This window comes from Chlorocebus sabaeus, chromosome 9, assembly GCF_047675955.1.
Source record: "Chlorocebus sabaeus isolate Y175 chromosome 9, mChlSab1.0.hap1, whole genome shotgun sequence".
In the NCBI taxonomy this organism is placed as follows: domain Eukaryota; kingdom Metazoa; phylum Chordata; class Mammalia; order Primates; family Cercopithecidae; genus Chlorocebus; species Chlorocebus sabaeus.
This window is the reverse complement of record NC_132912.1, coordinates 121360450-121377736: the sequence shown is the minus strand read 5'-3', so window position 1 is coordinate 121377736 and position 17287 is coordinate 121360450. Positions and strand designations below refer to the sequence as shown.

Genomic DNA, 17287 nt, shown 5'->3' with positions numbered 1-17287 from the left:
TCCCAGCACTTTGGGAGGCCGAGGCGGGCGGATCCTGAGGTCAGGAGATTGAGACCATCCTGGCTAACACAGTGAAACCCCGTCTCTACTAAAAAAAAAAAAAATAGAAAAAATTAGCCGGGCGTGGTGGCAGGCACCTTAGTCCCAGCTACTCAGGAGGTTGAGGCAGGAGAATGGTATGAACCTGGGAGGCGGAGCTTGCAGTGAGCAGAGATTGCACCACTGCACTCTAGGCTGGGTGACAGAGCGAGACTCTGTCCCAAAACAAACAAACAAACAAACAAACAAAGCGAAATGGGCATGGCTCTCTTCTGTCAGTATGAGGAGTTGAGTTAATCTTGTCAGTAGTTGATAGTTTGAGTTTTCTTGTTGCTTTAGGCTTCATGTTCCTCTAGTGGTGGACTGTGGCTACCCTGTTCTTTATGTGATTCAGGAGTGTTTTCAGTGCTTTGCTCCTGCCCTCAGCTCCTACCAGGCCCTGTCTCACTGGGAGGGGTAGGGGGATGTCTGTCTTTGCTCTATTGTCCCTCTCCCAGCTTCCCGTAGCTGTTGTTACTTGATACGCGGCTTGGGGTGGGAGTGCAGAGCAGGTTTGTGTGTGTGGGTTTTTGTTTGGGAATTTGTTTTGTTTTGTTTTCTTGCTCCTGCCTCAGTCATAGGTAGTCCCTGTGCCCCTAAGCCTCGGAGGTGGGGCTTTCTCAGTGTTCCCATACACCTTCTCCCCACCCCAGTTGTGGATAGCCCTTACATCTTGTCAGGTGAGGGGTTGTCAGCTTGTTCAGTTAAGGGTCAGATAGTAAATATCTTCATGGGCCGTGTGGTCTTTGTCCAGCTCCTGCGTTCAGCTCTGCTGGTGCAAATGAAAGCAGCCACACAGATTACATAATGAAGGGGCATTGCTGTGTTCCAAAATAACTGTACTTAATAAAAGCAGGGGGTAGACAAGATTTGGTCCACAGGCTCTAGTTTGTTGATCTCTGGTCTAGTGTGCAGGTGAGTTCCCTCCCCCACTCTCCCCTCCCTTGTCCTGCCTGGCACACACCCTGTGGCAACCACATTTTACCTTGTGTCTTTGGGGAACCTTGGGAGTAAGCAAGTTTCCTGCGCTTCCATCAGCAGTAGTGTATTTTTGCTTCATAATAGTGTGGAAAGCTGGGCATGAGTGGATTTTCTACCATCCTGAAAATGGTTGCTGACCTTTGTCAGCAGGGCTGGAGGATCACCTGCCTGTCTTCCAGTGGTAGATAGATTTTGCCTAAGGTCAAAGAAGGGTCAGCAGGGTGCAGGGTTTCTTACTCCTTCCCTTCAGCAAATGGCTTTTCCTTTGAATCTGGGTAGGTTCTAGGGCGCAGGCAGTTTTGTTCATGTCTTCCATTGGCAATTAATCACCATCTTTTTTGTCAAGGGGGACCCTATGATGTGTTCATCGGCTTCTTTAGGTATTCCTGCTTCATCCTCAAGTCTTACTAAGCCCGGCACATCTTGTCATGGAGGATGGCCTCTCTGATTTCTTTCCCTGCCCCTAGTCCTTCTCTTGATGACCCAGTGGAAACCCATGGAAAAGAGTTGGAGAGGAGGTACTGACTGCCCTTGTGTTGAAGCTCCCAGGGATTCTGCACTGTTAGTTTACACGTGGCCTTTAATGATTCATTACAGTTTCTGTTGTTTGCTTACATGCTTTTATGACTACCATCACCAACAGAGAAATAGTCCATCTGTCCTTTATGTTCTTTAGAGGAGCTTGTCGCTCTGAAATTCTTCTCACCTAGTTGGACATTGCAAGTGTAAGTTAAAGACACCTTAGGTGTCTGATGAGCTCAAAAAATTATGATTATTTTGGTTAACCAGCTTTTTCTTATCATAAGAATGGGAGTGATGTTCTTTCACAGCTTTCTGCTTTCTAAGCTGAGGTGGAACTTGAGTTGTATTTTAATAACTTTGTACTCCCTGAATTTGATACTAGTCAAGAAGCCGTTAACTTTTAAGAGAAAAATTTACCTATAGTCTAACAATAATGTTAAAATGTTAGTGTATCCTATTTTTACTGATTTCAGTGCAGTTTGCAGCTAAATTGTTCTGCAGTAAATGCCTGTGTTACATGGGTGATTACTGCTCAGTTTTCTCTTGAATCCTGCAGACTTCCTTCCTGTAGAGCTCCTCTCATTTCTTGGAAGAGACTTAAGATGTAGAGGTTCCTAAATGCTTGACAGGTGGGCCAGCTGTGTAGACTTCCCTGAAGTTCTCACTAAAAATACACACCTCCGGAAAGTTTCCGCATCAAGACTTTGGAGTGTGGCAAAGGAATCTGCATCATTACCAGTCCCTTCAAGTGATTCGGAGAGAAGCATTCTTTGAGGTCCATTGGCCTATGGAAATGTATCATTGTTTTGAACCTAGTCTCTCTCTTAAGCAGGGAGTGCAGTGTATCTTATGTTTAAGATTGTGGGCCAGGCGCGGTGGCTCACGCCTGTAATCTCAGCACTTTGGGAGGCTGAGGCGGGCGGATCATGAGGTCTGGGGATCGAGACCATTCTGGCTAACATGGTGAAACACCGTCTCTACTAAAAATACAAAAAATTAGCTGGGTGTGATGGTGGGCACCTGTAGTCCCAGCTACCCAGGAGGCTGAGGCAGGAGAATGGCGAGAACCCAGGAGGCGGAGCTTGTGGTGAGCCGAGATCACCCCACTGCACTCCAGCCTGGGCCACAGAGTGAGCCTCTGTGTCCAAAAAAAAAAAAAAAAAAAAAAAGTAAGATTGTGTTGTTGCTGATGCTGCTCATACATTTGCACAGCTAGAGTGCTGGTCTGGATTAGAAGTATCCATGCAGACCTGGATAACATAAACAGCAAAGCATTGCCTAAATATCCAGTGACAAGGAACTGATGAAATAGACAATGATGTGTCCAAACAGTTGTTAAAATTAGGTTATAGAAAGAAATTTGACCTGGGAGAGATGGTGATGATCTATAGCTGGGCGATAAAATCAGGTTACAGGCTGTGCGCAGTGGGTCACGCCTGTAATCCCAGCACTTTGGGAGGCCGAGGCAGGCGGATCACCATCCCGGCTAACACAGTGAAACCCCGTCTCTACTAAAAAAAAAAAATACAAAAAAATTAGCCAGGTGTGGTGGCAGGCGCCTGTAGTCCCAGCTACTCGGGAGGCTGAGGCAGGAGAATGGCGTGAACCTGGGAGGTGAAGCTTGCAGTGAGCCGAGATCGTGCCACTGTACTCCAGCCTGGGCGACAGAGCGAGACTCCGTCTCTAAAAAAAATAAAAATAAAATCAGGTTACAAAATAAGCCATAGTTGTTTAGAAACAGACACATGCACACAGGAAGAAAAAAAAAGAACAAAGGGACCAAAATGGTAATAATTTTCTACCAATGTTGGTAGTGGTTATTTTTGTATAGTTGCATTTTAAATTTTTAAAAATTTCAAGGAACATATATTACTTCCACAAAGATACATGTTTTTTCATGTTTATTAAGGCCTTCTCTTCTTCCCCTTCTTCCTGTCTACTTCATTCCAGCATGCAAAAGTCACTTATTTATTTGAAGACAACCGGAATGCTTTTGTGAAGATAAAAGCACATATTCTTAATTTTTTTCATGTTTCATTTTGGTTGGATGGGGGTAGGCAGAGGGGGAGGGATATAAATATGAAATTGTAGAACTCGTTTGTATTTTACATCTGCGTTGTCCAGTTAGTCATGTATGACTATTACAATTAAAATGAAGTAAATATTTGGTTCCTTAGTTTAATTAAACACATTCCAAGGCTCAATAACCACTCGTGGCCAGTGGTTACCATATTGAACAGTGCAGATATACAACATTCCCATCATCAAAGAAAGTTCCTTTGGGCAGTACTGACCCACATGATAGTATATTTAAGTCTGTTGACTAGTAAAATTGTTTAAACAAATCATCCTCTTCTAAAATTATTACTATACATCAGATTAGGGTGACTGACCAACCAACCTTTCTCGTTTAGCTTTGAAAATTAAAGATGACAAGCTTTCTTTCCCCTTCCCTTCTGTGAAGGTGTGGTATGTATATCAAATCTGTCTTTTCCTTTCATGCTGTAAGGCATTTTTCACACTAGGACCATGTATGTATATGTATATTTTTTAGCGGTATTTCACAGTGGTATTTGACTATTTAAACTAGACACTGAAATTATTTTTTATATAATTATGCATAAGACTATTATCTAGTTCTACCTTTTTTAATTTAAAAGTTGTTTTGAAATTATTGTCTGTAACATCTATATGAAGTTACTCAGTGCAACAATCTGGTAACAAAGGATTAGCACCAAGCTATCAGTATGACATCTGATTAAATAAATAGTGCATTCAAGCATCTTACAGAAATAGATATTCTTCTTAGTGTGTGTGTTTTGAGGACCTCGGAGGGTCCCCAAAAGCCTTTTAGAGGGATCTATGAATAATGATGGATAGATGCTGGTGCCTTAGCATGAATCTTCATTTCCACATGCTTATGAGGGGGAGGAAGCCGTTTTCATTAAGAATGTCCCAGATGAAACAGAGAAAATTATTAATTTTATTAAATTCTGACTTTATACTTTAAAAAATATTTTATGTAAAGAAATGGGACACTGCATGCCAGAGTACAATGGTGGTTTTGAGAAAAAGTGCTTGTGTGATTGTATGAATTTTGAACTAACCCCGCCTTTCCCCATAGAACACTATTTTCACTTGAAAAATGGCTGACAGACTATGGTTAGACTTTGGCATTTGACAGACATTTTCTCAGAAATTAGTGGACTAAGATTGTCACTTCAAGGAAAATGACTGACAGTATTTGTTGCCAATAATAGAGTTTGAGCTTTGAAGCGAAAATTAAAATTTTGGAAAATTTGTATCTACCACTGTGACCTTGATAGCTTCCCAATACTTAAAAAGACTTCTGATGAGATAAGTGTTGATACTGTCTCATCAGAGATGTATTTTTGATATTGTCTAATGAAATCAACATTAGGAAGATCTACATAACTCAGAGAACAGTATTTTCCAAATGACCAATGTGTGATGTTATAAAGTATATATGGAAAAGATCCATTCAAAGTAGAAGATAGACCAGTGGCTTTTAATGGAATAAACTAAAACAGATTCATTGACTGTTTCAGAAAATAACACATCACAACTGATTCCATTGCAGAAGCAGATATGAGAATCCAGCTGTCGTCTATTAAGCTAGGCTCTGAAGAGACTTGCAAAAATGTAAAAACAGTGACACGCCTCTTACTAAATTTTGTTTTGGTAAATAGTTATTTTTCATAAAAATAAGATGGTGATGAGTTTGTTATTGTCATTTTAGAATGAATTAATATGTATTTTTAGAACCTAGTTTTAATTTTTATTATGGTAAATACTCATAGATACAACCTGCATATAAACAAAAAGCTTTTTGGAATCTTGAGTTGTTTTTAGGAGTGTAAAGGTTTCCAGAGACCAAAATGTTAGCAAGAACCACTGGAATAAAACTGACTACAAGATCCATTGTTAGGGAAAGTACAGATGTGTGTGATTATACCTTAGCATTTGTGTGTAAAGAGCTATAAATGGAACATTTATTTTCTAGTATAGGCATAAAGTTCTTCTGGAAGGATATAAAAAGTATTGGTTGGTTCAGGGAGGAAGGAATGAAAGGAAAACTTACTCTAAACCCATTTGAACTCATTTGAATTTTCAACCAGATGAATGCATTACTCATTGTTTTAAAAATATTCTCACACAGCTATATTACAAAACTCAGGGAATCTAGATCTGTTACGAAAAATTGGAGCAAGTTTGGAGTAATAGTGATGTTGGTGGCGGTCCATCTGGAGTGGCTACTGCCATCACGCCGCTGTAGTAGGGAGGTGGCACAGGTGGGGCTGCACGCTCCATGGACCCGGCAGGAGCTAGGGACAAGCAGGAGCTTTGCCTCTTCTGAGTTGGGTGGGAGCACACTGGGTGCTGCTGCAGCCACCCAGTCCACAGCTGTGGACTCAGACATCCCTGCATTCTTGGGGGCCCAGGAAGGATCCCCTGCCCTCGAACGCTCAGAAGAGTCTGCTCCCACTGCCTGGCTTCTCCCTGCTGTTGGCACCCACTCTGATCTTGGAGCAAAGTTGGGGGTGAGCCCAGGTGCTGTCGCAGCCTGGCCAGGTGTGCACATGCTCAGGGCACTGCAAACACACTAGCCCCCTGCTGCCTCAGTCCCCTTTGGACTTTGGGCACCGACAAGTATAGAAAGGAAGCCGAGGGGTGCCGAGCTCAGCTTGGCGCTGGCCTGCAGGCGCCCCTTGGCACCTACAGCGTGGGCTCCTTGAACGGCAGCAGTAGGCAGGTTCCTGGGTGGAAGAGGGCAGGTCCCCAGTGAGGCCCTCACCTTCAAGCCAAGGAGGGCCTGAAGGCTGGGGCCAGGCTGCCAGTCTTACAGACTGGAGTGGGAACTTGTGGTGCCTTTTCCAGGCCTGCCTGTGGCTGGCCATGGACCAGTGGGCATGTACTTCCTCCCTTCTGGGCCCATAAAAGCCCTGGGCTTACCCAGGCCTGAACAGTTGTTGAGATGACCAGCTGCAGAGAGGAGCCACTCACTTTAGGGCCTGTTTCTGCTGAGAGCTGTGCAGACAGTGGGACGGCCAGCTGCAGAGAGGAGCTACCCTTTCTGCTAGGAGCTGAACACTTGTCCAGACACCCAGGCTGTGGAAAGGAGCTGCTCCCTGCAGGTTTCCTCTGAGCTGTTCTGTTGCTCAGTGAAGCTCCTCTTTGTCTTGCTCCTCCACTTGTCTGCGGATCTTTTCTTCTGGTCCCAGGAAGGAACTCGGGGTCCACTGAATGGTGAAGCTAAAGAGCTATAACACAAACAGGGCTGAGACATGCCCCTTGCTCGCCACATTGTAGGCGAAGAGAAGGAAAGAAGAGTTGTGACCCTTCAGGAAACCCAGACCTGGGAGCTCCCTGAGCCAGGGCTGTCACTCCCTCTTTGGGGCCCTTTGGTTCTTGGAGTTTTCAAGCTTCCAGGCACCACCATATTTCCCAGTGCCATCTGTGGAAGCTGCTTGTGGTGTGCCTGGTCCGGCCACAGCCTCTCAGAGAGCCGGCACCTGTGCCAGCACCTGGAGCTGCTTGCCCTGCTGCAGCAGCCAGCATGTCTGACTGTGTGCAGTGGCTGGACCCCATGCTTACTCACACACCCCTTGCCATTCCACACCTGACTTGCCTTTGGCAGGCGTGGGACCCAGGCCAGTAGTGTGAGCCGAGCGCAGCCTGCCAGGTCGAGTGGGCAAAATGAACCCAGTGGGTCTCAGCAAAACTCAGGTAAAGACAGGGGTTTCCGGCCAGAAAAACGACACCCCGAAGATCCTGTAACAATAGTTATTATTTTTCTGGCAGTTTTTTCTTGTTTTCTTTGGGGAAAAAGCAAAGCTTGCTTGTTTAGGGGTAAAAACTTGAATGTCCAAGCCAAATACTGTCATGTTGAAATAAGGTAAATCAAATAGGTAACAGTTTCCCCAATGGGGCCTAGAGTGTAGGATGAAGTGATCTTTTGTAAAAAGAGAACATCATTTTAATGCAACAGCTTTTAAGATTTTTTTTCACATAATACTTCTAAAATGTATTTCTTTGCCGAAATAATCATTTTTAGAGTTCTTCAAAGCAGTTTAGAGGAAGATGTTACATATGATTCTGTTCACGAGTTATAGGTGAAAGTTTGCCTATAACATAGATCCATTTTCCCCAAGTTCTTTAGTTAACAAAGAATGCTTTTAAAAATGTTATTAGGCCAGGTGCGGTGGCTCATGGCTGTAATCCCAGCACTTCGGGAGGTCGAAGTGGGCGGATCACTTGAGGTCAGGAGTTCGACACCAGCCTGGCCAACATGGTGAAACCCCATCTCTCCTAAAAATACAAAAATTAGCTGGGTGTGGTTGCCCACACCTGTAATCCCAGCTACTCAGGAGGCTGAGACAGAGGAATCACTTGAACCCGGGAGACGGAGGTTGCAGTAAGCCGAGATGATGCCATTGTACTCCAGCCTGGGTGACAGAGCAAGACTCCATCTCAAAAACAAAAATGTTGTTGGATTTTTTTTGAAGCATTAGACAGATGGGTAATTAATTCAGAAAGGAGTTTACTTCCTAGTTGCATATACATGTGTAATACTTGACATTTTCAAAACACCCACTATTTTATTTGATTTTCATCACATCTTGGAAGTACCACAGCTAGTATTTTTCCTATTTTGAATGTATAGATATAGATATTGAGGGCAAAATGAATTTCTTAATGTCATGCAGCCTTGTTAAGTAGGAATTTAGATTTAAATAATGCTAAATTAGATTGAGAGTCAAAGTTGAGATTTAAACAAGACTCTTTCCTTGCAAAACAATGCATTCTGTATCTACTATGTTCCACGCACTGTGGTCAGCACTGGAGATACACAGATAAGACACAAATACTGCCCTCCGGGGGCTTGAAGGTAGGGACAGAGACTACCCAGTGAGGGAAGTGAGTGTAGTGGTGCCCCACGGAAGGGCCATGTAGTCAGATATATTTGAAGGAATGACTAGGAGAAGTTAGCCAGCTTAGTGGGTGTGGATAGAGATGGTCAGGTAGAAAGAACAGTCAGGGAGGCCTTATGTCTTTTGGGGAGTGCTAGTATTCCCATTGTCAGTCCTGTTCTTTGCTGTGCAACCAGAGGTGGACAGTTGTGCCCTATATTGATTAGTTTGTAAAAAGGTTTCAGGGTGCCAAAGGAGAATTTAAGTAGATGCAGAAGACCTTGGATTGATCATGGTTTGACTCGTAGTTCTTGGGTTTATTCACTGTAGAATTATAGACAGGTGACTATTTCTGAGCCCCAGTCACCTCATCTGTAAAATGGAAATAACATTCAATTTATAGGCAGTTAGAAGGACTAAGAAAAAGAAATGGGCTGGGTGTGATGGCTCACACCTGTAATCCCAGCCCTTTGGGAGGCTGAGGCTTGAGCCCAGGAATTTAAGACCAGTCTGGGCGATATAGCAAGACCTCATCTCTACCAAAACAAACAAACAGACAAACAAACAAATTAGGCAGGCCTAGTGCTGCATACCTGTAGTCCCAGCTACTTGGGAGGTGGATGAGGGGGGAGGATCGATCAATTGAGCCTGGGAGGTGGAGGCCGCAGTGAGCTGCACTCCAGCCTGGAAAACAGAGCAAGACCTGTCTCAAAATGTACAAAAAAAAAAAAAAAAAATTAAAAAAGGAAATGTAAATAAAAACACCTAGCGTGCACCAAACCTGTAAGTACTCAGTAATGAAAGATGAATTAGGATAAGTAAAGACAATTCTTTACATGTATATAAGCTTCTAAGTAGAACTGAAATATGAGTTGAATCTTCTTTGAAAGTATTATCAAAATATTTGAACATTTCTGAAACAGCTTAGCTGAAGTGGTCTTATAATTTCATGTTTTAAAATTTAATATTTAGGAATCCTTCCATATGGCATTTCTTAATATCCTTATTTTGAAAGCAAGACTTTTTGTGTAAGATGTGATTGATAGGCTGTGGGACCTGCCACAAGTTAGTTCTTGTGTAGAATCAGTTTTGTTTGCATTCTGTTGTGTACCATGCTCATCCCCCAACACTCTGACCCAGAAATGAATTCTTAATTGGAAGACCTGGATCTGTCGTTTGCTGATGGTCTAATCTTAGACAAATTAGTGGCCATTTAGGTGTTTCTTTAGTGTTAAAATGGGACCTAATTAACTTAGCTTTACAGAATAGAATGAAAGCATGCATGGATGCACTTTTGTAAAACAGTGTCTTCGACTGGGCTGCCACAAAAAAATACAGTTGACCCTTGAACTACACGGGTTTGACCCACGTAGGTCCACTTCTCCCACCCCTGTGACACAGCAAGGCCAACCCTTTTCCCACTGTGGAGATGAGGATGAAAATCTTTATGATGATATACTTCCACTTAATGAATAGATACATTTTTTCTTCTTGATGATTTTGTTAATATTTTTTCTCCAGCTTACTTTATTGTAAGACTACAGTATAAATGATACATATAATATACAAAATATGTGTTAATTGACGGTTTATGTTACCAGTGAGACTTCTGGTCAACAGTAGTCTGGTAAATTTGGGGGGGATATGAAAAAGTAATACACAGATTTTTGACTGTGTTTGGGTGTTGGCTCCCCTAACTCTCCGGTTTTTCAAGGGTCAGCTGTACTATGAACTGGGTGGCTTAAACAAAGAAATTTGTTTCTCATGGTTCTGGAGGCTAGGAAGTCCAAGACAAAGGTGCTTCCTATTTGGTTCCGGGTGAGGGCCCTCTTCCTGGCTTGTAAATGGCTGCCTTCTCACTGCAGTCCTCACATGGCCTTTTTTTCTGAGCCCTGTGGGAGGAGTGAGAACCTGAGTGTTCTGGTGTTTCTTCATCTAAGGACACTAATTCTATAGGATCAGGGCTCTACCCTCGTGACTTCATGTAGCCTTAATTACTTCCTTATTCCTAGTATGGCAGTACGAGGGGTTTAGGGCTTCAACATAGGAATTTTAGAGGAACACAGTCTATATTCTACTCAGTTTATAACATATAAAAAAGTTGAAAGTGTTCTCTTTTGATGGTTATATGATTTGGTATTTTGTAAAAGTGAGTTAATAGAGGAATGTATTGTATTTTACTACTCTACAGAGCTGAAGATGTATATGTGTCATTTGTGTCCATGCTTTCTAACTAATATTTATAATTAGCTACAGAAGTGGTTTACAACCAAGTTAGCATAGAAATCATAATATTTCTGTGCTTAAGGTAATTGTAAATTTCATTAGCCATTCTAGTAGTACATGAAGCCTATACCACTTAGTTGAATATCCTCCCAACTTATTCCAGGTTCAAATATAGTTTGGTTTCTATATAGAATATCCATGTAATTCAGTAATAGTTTTAAAAAATCATGTTATTTATCTTTGAGTGCATCTTTTTTTTTTTTTTTTTTTGAGACAAAGTTTTGCTCTATCGCCCAGGCTGTAGTGCAGTGGTGTGATCTCGGCTCACTGCAACCTCCGCCTCCAGGTTCAAGTGATTCTCCTGCCTGAGCCTCCCAAGTGGCTGGGATTACAGGCACCTGCCACTCCACCTGGCTAATTTTTGTAGTTTTAGTAGAGATGGGGTTTCACCATGTTGGCCAGGCTGGTCTTGAATTCCTGACCTCAAGTGATCCACCCACCTTGGCCTCACAAAATGCTGGGATTACAGGTGTGAGCCACCACCCCCGGCCTGAGTGCACCTTTTTATTCAGTAAAAGAAGAAGCCTTTTAATTAACATTTGAGGTTACACAGCTTTTAAAGATGGCTAAACCTCAGTTTTACATAGATTTTGGAACAAAGGTAGAAGTCTTACCTTCAGAGTGTACGTGTCTTCCTTTTTTTTTTTTTTTTTTTTTTTGGTGAATCTCTATGAATTTTGAATTCCTTCTATTTGTATTTCAGATTGTGGTGGAAGGTCTTTCCCAGGTTTCCCAGATTGATCACACTTCTGTTCTTTCTCACAGGCCAGCCCTCCAGATCTCTATATTGAAAGATTTAATATAGCTCTTGGACAATATATGGGAGCATTGCAGAGCATTGTGCCTCTTTTCATATATATGGTAAGTTGGAGAGCTCCTTCCTCCTTCCCAAATACCTAGGTGTATTGGTCAGAGCACAAATAGATGCAAAGAGTTAAGCATGTTCTATTTTTCTTTTAGTACATTTGTGTTAGAAATGGAAATTTAATTATTTCAGTAATGTTTGATAGTTGTTGACATAGAAGAACTTTTTTTTCTGCTTTGAAATTCCGTTAAGTAACAATTGCTGAATAGACAAGTAGGCATTAAGATAAGCAGTCACCCACATGAGTACTTATTTTATTTCTGCTATGTGGAAGGCACTGTGTTTGGTTCTACAAATATAAAGATATGTAAGATTTCTTGTCCTCAGAAAGTAAAATGCCAAGTAAGTTCTTCCATAAAAAATAGAACAGTAAAACATTGCTGCCATTCTGATGATCTGTTTTATTTGGAGAGTTATGCTGTGAGTATAAGCTGTAGACCGTGACTTTGTTGATCAGCGTCCTCCCTGTTTTAAATATCCAGAGTCATAGAGTCTTAATGTTAGTGCTCCTGTTGCATGGAGGAGCCCTTAGAAACCATGATCCCCGTTCTTTATTAGACTAGGGAATGAGATGTTCAGGTTGATCCTACTTTTTGTAGCATGTAGGTTGCTGTATGTGGATGGCAATCTTACGAATGACTTACTCTCCATAAAATACACTTAACAAAAACAAAAGTACACCTACCTCTAAAAAAGTACACCTACCTCTAATTTAGAACGCACTTCCCAAAAGACAATGTAGTACTTCATGATTTTCATTTACACTTATTTCTTGGTTACTGACAACAGTTTTAATAGTACTAGGTTTCTAGTCAATATAATGCCAAAGAAACGGGTTTTTGCCTTTTACCAAGGAATATATAAAAAGGCTTTTCTTTTGGTTTAAGTGCCAGAACTCCTTTATGAATCATGAAACTAAGGAAAAATATTATTGATGACACTAGGAATAAGTGCCTCTAGGTTAGCAGAATTAACTTACTGGGAAGAGTGTAAGCCTGGGAGGTAGCTACATTGTATCATTTTGGTGAAATCCTATCATGGGCTATTCATCAGGAGTGTGTGTTAGGTAAATGTCCTGTACTGACAGAGCAAACATTTTATTTCCGTGTCAGCCGACTCCTTATTCTTGCTGTTTTAAAGTTTTCAGTGGAGACCAGGTATGGAAGCGAAGCTGAAAGACAGGGCCTATTTGTGGATAAAGGAGTTAAGGATGGGTGAATAGATTTCTTGACTTGCATGTCTGCCATTTTAATGGCATTTACCAGTAAGTATGTTGGCTAGGCAGCATTAGTAATAAAAACAAAAGTCTAATTTATAATTTTGAATCAAAAGGTAAATAGCTAGTTTATTAAAAGAATAGGTTAAGACAGAAAGGTGATTGACGCTTTTCTGTATTGCCATTGTTGCTTTCTTAAACTTTATGGTGGGATCCTGGGGTTTAAGAAGTCTTGTGTCAATTAAGAGTAAATGAACTTCAAACTTACTCTTTCAGCTAGCAGAATTCAAATAAGGGATCTTAGATTGTAAAGCTTAACTACAACTTTTCTTATAGATTAAGAGCTTGAATTTGCTTTGTAGTTACTTTTGAAAATTTGTTTTTAAAATTGTTTTTATTGTCCAGAAGATAGAAATTATTTGAACTTTGGTACTGCTTTGTTAGAAAAGTATATTAAAGAAAATAGTTTGAAATGTTAACCTACTAGTGCCATAATAAGCAAAGTTTCTTTTGCTGACACAGAAACAAATTTTTTAAAACATTTGTCAAAATTAATGTCTTTGTTAGAAGTCTGTCTATATGAATATCAAGAAATTGTCATTAAACTAGAAGATTAATTGTAACTAAGGTCTTGTTGAAAGGCACAGAGATCAAATAAAGACATTTATTTTTGCTTACAATTTTGGACTTTAACATGATTGTACCTGAGAAAGTTAAAAACAGGTGGACTAATTGGAGTTTCTAAGTACTTCTGAAGTTTTCATACTATTTATTTTTAATGGTTTCTAGTTACTTACAAAGAGTAGAAAGGGTACATTAAAATGCTGTGCATTCAGATCTTAAATGTCAATAGGACAATATACTAGGAGAGAAAAGCATTATGAACATGTTACAGTGCTGCAGAGGTTTTGTTTATGGCCAGTCTTGGGGGCCAGTTTATGGCCAGATTTTGGGGGGCTTGCTCCCAACAGATTGTCATTGGTGGCAGGGATAGATAGATCAAGGGAACAGAGCCCAGAAATAAGCTGAAGTAAATGTAGAAGTTTAATAAGAAAGGTGACATTTCAGATCAGTAAGGAAGGAGTAGATTTTTCCATACCTAATGTTAGGAAATTTTTTTTTTTTTCCCTGTAGAGATGGGATCTTGGTATGTTATCCAGGCTGGTCTCTAACATCTGTCCACCTATAAGACTTCCACATATAAGAATTACGCAGGTTTATTGTCATCAGTAGGGACTATTATTTAAATAATTTATGGAAGACAGAAAAATATGCAATTATAACTAACACAACTCTGTTTTTTTAAGAGAAAAATCTTCCAATATACAACATTAAATGAAAAATGAAAAAGCAAGATACAATGCAGTGTTTAATATTTTCTCACTAGTATTTTTTTTTTTTAGGGGGAAAAAAGCATATCCACGTATATGCAAGGAACATCCTAGAAAGAATATACAGAAGTTTTCCCAGTGTAGAATGAATGGGACCTTTTGGGATTGGGTCAGAAGGTCTGCATTGAGAGACTTTTTATTGCATACTGTTTTGCATGCTTTCTATTTTTTAACCATGTGCATCTTATTTTTATATATTTTTTAAAAAGATGGAAAAAAACTTGTGTAAGCATTAAATGGCTAGACATAGTGGCTCACATCTGTGATCCCAGCTACTCAGGTGGCTGAAGTGGGAGGCCAGGCATTTGAGACCAGCCTGGGCAATAGAGTTGAAACCCTATCTCCAAAAAAAAAAAAATCTTTTTAAATTAAATTGAGAGAATCAGTGAGCGACTTAACATTCCTCTATGTGTTTTCTACTCTTCTGCATTAACACTTAAATATGAAAAACTTTTTTTGCTGGGCGTGGTAGCTCACGCCTGGAATCCCAGCACTTTGGGAGGCAGAGGTGGGCAGATCACCTGAGGTCAGGAGTTTGAGACCAGCCTGACCAATATGATTGCATTCCAGCTTGGGCAACAAGAGTAAAACTGTCTCAATAAAAAACAAACAAAAAAAACCAACTTTTTTTTGGACTTGCCAGTAATTCTAGTCAAGATTTCAGCTGCAAGAAACAGAAAACATGATTCAAAGTGATTTAAATAATGAAGAGTATTATCTCTTGTAATAAAACTCCAGAAATAAGGCTGTGTCCAAGGTTGGTTGAATCTGTGGATAAAACAGTATTACTAAGGACTTGGTTTTTGGTCTCTCTGCTGTCCATAACATCTGCTTTATCCTCTTCCCTGTCACGGGTGTCCGTGTGAAGAGACCACCAAAAGGCTTTTGTGTGAGCAATAAAGCTTTTTAATCACCTGGGTGCAGGTGGGCTGAGTCAGCAAAGGGAGATAGGGGTGGGGCAGTTTTATAAGATTTGTGTAGGTAGTGGAAAATTACAGTCAAAGAGGTTGTTGTCTGGTGGGCAGGGGTCACAAGGTGCTCAGACCAGGAGCTCAGAGGGAGCTTCTGAGACTCATTGCCCAGGAGAAGGAATTTCACAAGATAATGTCCTCAGTTAAGGCGGGAACCGGCCATTTTCACTTCTTTTGTGATTCTTCAGTTGCTTCAGGCTATCTGGATGTATAGGTGCAGGCTTGGGCTCAGAGGCCTGACATTCCCCTCATGGTTATAAGATGACTGCAAGAGATTTTTCCCTCATGCCAGGGTTTCTCTAAGGCTGCTTGGGCTGCCTTGAGTGTCTACGTCTGAACCAAAGGTGGTCCCCAGGGAATGCCAGAAGCTGAATGACTTTCATCAGTGAAATTGAGTGTGTGCTGGGAAGTCAACCAGTGCATGTCCACAGCCTGCTTTCAACCCAGATCATTGATAAATGGGGTACTTTTCATTAGTGTTTCTCCATGTTGTCTTTTGATGATATATTTTTAAAGAGTGTTACACACTGTGGTTCTGCAATGTTTGTGCACCCGTCTAGTTAATGTTGGATATCTCCCAGTGTTCTTTCGGAGATGTATGGTTCAAAACTTTTTTTCATGTTTTCAACCCGTGCCAGAAAGACAAGTAACTAACAGCTGCAGGGCTTTTGTTGGATGTTGAGTTTTTCTGTTTTAATTGATGCCTTTATGCATTGTTTTCTAAAATATTTAGTGCTCCAGTTCATTAGACTAACCATTTCCCCAATTAATACACAAAAAAGATTTCATTTTATTTTTCAGAATAAGTTTTACATCGAAACCAAGCTTAACAGAGACTTAAAAGATGACCTTATAAAGCTGTTTACGGAACATGTTGCAGAAAAGCACATTTACAGCCTAATGCGTAAGTAATTCAGCTTATAGGGGTGAGATAACACTAGCAATGATCTTTCCTTTTTGGTCTGAGAGCACTGTCATGTAAATCCCAATATTAACATCTTCTGAACCAGATAGGAAGTGTTGAAGCCCACCTGAGACACTGCGGAATTAAAAATGGGACTTGAAGGTCACCCGGTGAGCTGTGAGCACCTTTACCAGGTCATTGGACAGTGCCGTTGTGTCTGCCCTGATAACTTGTTGCCCGCCCCTTTTTTTCCCTGACAGTGGGGAAAGTATTATTAGGAAGTTCACTTCTAACTTTACTACCAGTAACTCTAGAAGGAATACAGTGTTGTTTCTCTGAAATGGTAGTACAGAATCCTCTGATTTTTACTCTTTAGTGCAGAAACCCTTCTCTAGTCTGGTTCTGTCATTATTCTCTATTTTAGGCAAACTTCTTTGCCTCTTGTGGCCCTGAGTTTTCTCTCCTGTGAATTAGGATTTGTAAAATATTTCATGTGCCTGTGTAGATTATTAAGAATATTAAGCTCAGTTAGTTTCTCCTCTCCCCATTCTTGAGTCCTCTTCCCCTCGCAGTAGGTAGCATCTCATCCTACCTTTCCTGAAAGAATATACTTCTCCAGGTAGCGTTAGGAAGTCCCTGTAACCTAATGTCTCGGCATCCTTTTAAAGCTCATATCTTGTGTGACACATCAAGTCATTTTTTCGAATGTGGCACATATTTGGGTTGGCAGGATGTATTTTTGCTTTCCTGTGAACCATAATTAGTGTCTACCACAATGAACTTTTAGTAGCATTTACAAAAGAATTGTTCCAAGCTTGACCATAAACTTTTTTTTTTTCCTGTTTTTAATGTTAAGTGAAAGAATTATCGAGCATGGGGCTAGTTTAGAAAGGTAGGGTTTTTTCAAAGATAGTGTAGTTGAAGATAATATACATTTCATTATTATGTTCCCAAGAGATTCCAGAATCAGAAAAGAGGCCTAGAGTCTTGGGAATATGACTTGCATTTTTTTTTTGTAAGACTGGGAGATGTTTATAAACATCTTTAAACATTGTCTCATGAGGTATTTCAGGTATTATAACCACTTAAGTATTTCCTGATACTGACATTGTCTTTTTGCTTTCATGACAAGATAGAGCAT

At 40.7% G+C, this 17287-nt stretch overlaps 1 protein-coding gene across 1 annotated transcript in view; it reads left to right on the top strand.

The window, feature by feature from the left end:
• Nucleotides 1-17287, top strand: part of CACUL1 (CDK2 associated cullin domain 1) — a 63557-nt gene that overhangs the window by 33490 nt on the left and 12780 nt on the right. The window contains exons 4-5 of the mRNA XM_007964236.3: nucleotides 11565-11660; nucleotides 16044-16146. Coding sequence (XP_007962427.2) covers nucleotides 11565-11660; nucleotides 16044-16146 — 199 coding nt within the window. The remainder of the gene's footprint in view (nucleotides 1-11564; nucleotides 11661-16043; nucleotides 16147-17287) is intronic.